This window comes from Haplochromis burtoni, unplaced genomic scaffold (assembly GCF_018398535.1).
Source record: "Haplochromis burtoni strain Fernald_Lab_line unplaced genomic scaffold, NCSU_Asbu1 Contig_838, whole genome shotgun sequence".
Lineage (NCBI taxonomy): Eukaryota > Metazoa > Chordata > Actinopteri > Cichliformes > Cichlidae > Haplochromis > Haplochromis burtoni.
The window spans coordinates 125,333-127,158 of NW_024583199.1; the positions used below are offsets into that span (position 1 = coordinate 125,333).

Consider the following 1,826-nt stretch of genomic DNA (forward strand, 5'->3'; position numbering starts at 1 on the left):
GTTACCGCCACTAAACTCCATACCACAACCATCTGTAGGCAAGTGTGTGGTTAACTTACCACAGTTATCCTCATCAGAGTCGTCGGTACAGTCCTGCACTCCATCACACTCTGGGTTCATTTTACTGATGCAGAGTTTGTTTTTGCATTGGAAGGTGAACTCTGAGCATGTCTGCAGCACCAAAGCTGAAAGACGAGAGACACGTGCAGTATCAGTGAGCAACTCTGACCCACAGGTATCCTTTACCTCAAAATGCTGTTTGATTAAAGATTTTCATCAAAACCATACATTTTCAGAAGTTCTTATTTGAACTTTACTTCTTACATTTTTCACATTTGGACTCATCAGACGCATCACCGCAGTCATCTTTTCCATTGCACTTCAAATTCTCTGCAATACAGCGGCCATTTTTGCAGGAAAACTGCCCTTTGCATGTTTCTGTAAAACAAGAGAAAAATCACTTATTTACTACCCTCTACTCGAGTGTTTAATTTGACCTGTTGCTATTTTAATTCCAGAGCTCTTTTAAAGGAGTCAGTTTCAACACAAACAAACACAGGCTAGTCTTCCACCTTTCTTCCACATACACTGCCTCTGCATGTCAACAGATTCTTATGGAAATGTGATTGCACAACCCTCTGGTCTGATTTGCCTGCTGGGCTTCCTACATTCCTCAACAAAACTGGCTTTACCGGCAGAACAACCTCTTGCATTATCTGCCACCTTGCATTTATAGTCCAGTTTTTATTACAGTACTGTTTATGCACATATTACTTGAAAATGTTTGGAGAAAAGTGATAAAATTTGCCTGTTGCTTTGGCGAAGTTTCAACTAATTCTTTGTATCAGTACTTATTGAAAAAAGGAAATCTATTTGGCTTTTATTATTTCCCTCAACTTGAATGTCTTTATACATTTTATTAATGCAGACCCTCAGTTTATTCTCCTTTTTTTAATCTCCTCAGGTTTCTTCTGATTGGCTGCCCCTCCCAAATATAAAGGATTTGATTGGCAGGCAGGTGGGGCTAGTGCAAATGCAGTCAGACCTACTTGTCTAACAAGAGCATATTTGGGATATCCTCTGTCACTGACAACACTGCCTGAGTTTTTAGTGCAATAAACTTTAAGCGATGTTTAAAATAAACATCAACTGCTGAAATAGCTCCAGTTTATTGTTCCGCTGCACTCACCACAGTTTTCTTCGTCCGTGTTGTCTCCACAGTCGTCCACCCCATCACACAGCCAAAATTTTGGTTTACAGTGACCATTTTTACACTGTATCTGAGACGCATCACACTCTAATGAGGCACACAAAGAGAACCCAACATTGTTAGGGACAGAAAAGGTGAAAGACCATTTCAATGTGCTCCTTTAATTTCATTCTTTTCAGACAGAAAGAAGTTTGACGGTTTGGACTCACTGCAGTTGATCTCATCGCTGTCATCTCCACAGTCGCCCCAGCCGTCACACCGCAGAGTGTTATTGATGCACAGGTTGTTGCTGCACGTGAACCTTCCTGGACAAGCTGATAGGACAAACATAATAGTACCTCATTTGTTCGCCGGCTTCAGAGAACGCTACAGACCTTAAATTAAGCATGTATCCTTACGATTGTTCGGGGTGAAGGCCTCGTACTCAGCAGTGAAGCCCTGATCAACGTAGGAGGAGTCCGACTTAAATGTAATGGTCATCTTGTTGCTGTTGATGGTGAACACTGGGCTCTTCAAGTCACTGCCACACAGCCTATAACAAAAAAACACAAAACAATGTAACTAGGTTACATATTTTACACACACACACACACACACACACACACACACACACACA

General features: G+C 41.3%; 1 protein-coding gene across 1 annotated transcript in view; it reads right to left on the reverse strand.

The window, feature by feature from the left end:
• The window catches only part of LOC102306309 (suppressor of tumorigenicity 14 protein), a gene marked incomplete in the record, with an annotated part of 17,150 nt that overhangs the window by 4,977 nt on the left and 10,347 nt on the right, over positions 1 to 1,826 (reverse strand). The window contains 5 exon segments of the mRNA XM_042215836.1: positions 60 to 185; positions 325 to 438; positions 1,190 to 1,297; positions 1,420 to 1,524; positions 1,609 to 1,742. Of these exon segments, the coding sequence (XP_042071770.1) occupies positions 60 to 185; positions 325 to 438; positions 1,190 to 1,297; positions 1,420 to 1,524; positions 1,609 to 1,742 (587 nt within the window).